At 50.7% G+C, this 2005-nt stretch overlaps 1 protein-coding gene across 1 annotated transcript; it reads left to right on the top strand.

Annotated features, from left to right (window-relative positions):
• The first annotated feature begins 722 nt into the window (after positions 1-722).
• On the top strand, positions 723-1709 carry LOC124163019 (mucin-2-like). The gene has a single exon (XM_046539801.1). It carries the CDS (start codon positions 723-725, stop codon positions 1707-1709), a length of 987 nt encoding a protein of 328 aa, XP_046395757.1.
• Positions 1710-2005: the final 296 nt, after the last annotated feature.

The following is a 2005-nucleotide window of genomic DNA, read 5'->3' as shown; positions in this document are numbered from 1 at the left end:
CATGAGTACCATCAACAAACCCAACGATTCCTGGGATTTGTGAAGACTGGTAATGCCTAGAATGGAGATGACTTTAATTATTTCTTATGTTTCTTTGCAGGTTAAAGAGCTGCAGAAGATAGACATGTTTTTTTTTCTTTACTGATGTATTTTATTGATAATCCATAGTATAAGTATAAGAATAAGTCAATTGTAACGTTTTTAACGACAAATCAACGCCAACACGTGGTCTACAACGGTCAGCCCAAAAATCTTCTGGAAGCCATCTGGACAGCTTCCGGAGGACCAGAGAAGCCGAGCGCCCTCAAGAGCTCAGCCAGCTGAGGACTTGGTCCAGCGCAGCAGCCGAATCTCTCGCCACATTGGCCCTCTTAAGGGCCTTTTCTACCGTGAAGTCGATATTCAGCCGCTTCTACTGCATCACCATCGGCCGCCTTCAAGCACTGCTTCGGCAGCGCATTCTTCGCCACTCCCGTCGCTAAAAGGGCACCCGGGGGGCCGCGGCTGACTGGGCTCGTACCTACCGATCGAACCCGGTCACCGTGGTTATCACCTCCGGGTGGTGCCTTTTCACAATAGCGACTCCCCAGGTTGTCCCGGCCGCTACCCCAGGCACTAGAGTCTAACTCATTGCACGCCTGGGGGACCCGGCCGGGTCCCCTCGCTAGGGAGTTAGGCCCGTAAAGCCACCCCTGTCCTCCCCAACGAGACAACAGGCCACCATGGAGTCCATGGCGGCCCAACCGAGCACCGAGACAACGGCCGGTGATGACCCCGCGGCACTGCTGCGGGCGATCACTGACCTGATTGCCAGGCTACCACCGGACGCCCTCGAGGTCCTCGCAGGGACCTTAAATGCCACCGTGACAACAGTAAAGCTGAATCCCGTCGCAACAATCAACCCCGTTCCAGCTGCGACACCAGCTCCACCACCGCCAACCACTTTAACTCCTCCTGCCAACCCTGCCAGCCAGAGGCAAAAGTCGCAAACCCCCCCATGTAAGAGTCTGGACAACAAATCCCAAAACCCCACCTCGCGCAGCAGAGGAAAAAATGTCATAGTCACCCCAATTTTTGCTCAACCAAGTAAATACGCCCTTCTGGCTCCTGACAACGACAATAACGCCAAAAACAAAGGTGCCATCAGTAAGACATCTCGGAAAAAGTCTAAGGCTAATGAAAATCCAGTAAACACCCCTGAACCCAAACCTCAAAGATTAACAAACCCCTCCAAGGCGCCTCCTCAAGGCAACCTAGCCCCGGCCCTTAAGAGGACCAATTCTGAGATTATTACAGAAATGAAATCTCCACTCACCTACAATAACGAAAACCTGACTCCCGTTGTCCTAGGACAAGCGGAAACCGAAGTGGCCCTTAAGAGGGCCAAAATCACGCAATCTCAAAAACCCGTTCCCACAGCACTGGTAACTTCTGACAACCCTACTCCCGCCTCCCTAGGCCAACCTCATCCCCCTATAGCCCAGCAAGTACCATTCCCATCCCTCATAGCAGCAATATCACTGAAACGCACGCAATTATCGCACAAGCCGATCTCCTCTCAACCAGCCCATCACCAACCATTACTAATAACAATGCTGAAGCTAGCACTTTGCAAAGAACACACGACACTTCCAAAAAACGATCCAACATCCCTCCAATTCACTTGGCCGGCACCTCCAAATGGCCAACTCTACACTCCCAACTGCTAAAAAACTGCGAATTCCCACCAGTTTCCCACGCAACATCCAAAAACACAGCAATAATCAAATATTCAACAACCGCCGACTTTCTTGCCACACAAAACACACTCAAACATCTCAACATACCCTACAATACATACTTTCTTCCTGAAAATAGGAGAAGAGAATTCGCACTACGCGGAATCTTTGTCTCGATTCCAGAGGAACAAATCCTTGCTGACCTACAACAACTAGGATTCCCCGTTCTCTCCTGCCATCGTATCTACTCAACTAGACCATCTCAAAGATTACGTGATCAAGGAACG

The sequence above is a fragment of the Ischnura elegans genome, chromosome 7, assembly GCF_921293095.1.
Source record: "Ischnura elegans chromosome 7, ioIscEleg1.1, whole genome shotgun sequence".
NCBI classification, from domain to species: domain Eukaryota; kingdom Metazoa; phylum Arthropoda; class Insecta; order Odonata; family Coenagrionidae; genus Ischnura; species Ischnura elegans.
The sequence above is the reverse complement of the archived record's forward strand: the minus strand, read 5'-3'. Positions and strand labels throughout refer to the sequence as shown.

Coding starts and splice junctions, on each gene's coding strand:
- LOC124163019 (XM_046539801.1), top strand. CDS start 723: ATGGAGTCCATGGCGGCCCAACCGAGCACCGAGACAACGGCCGGTGAT.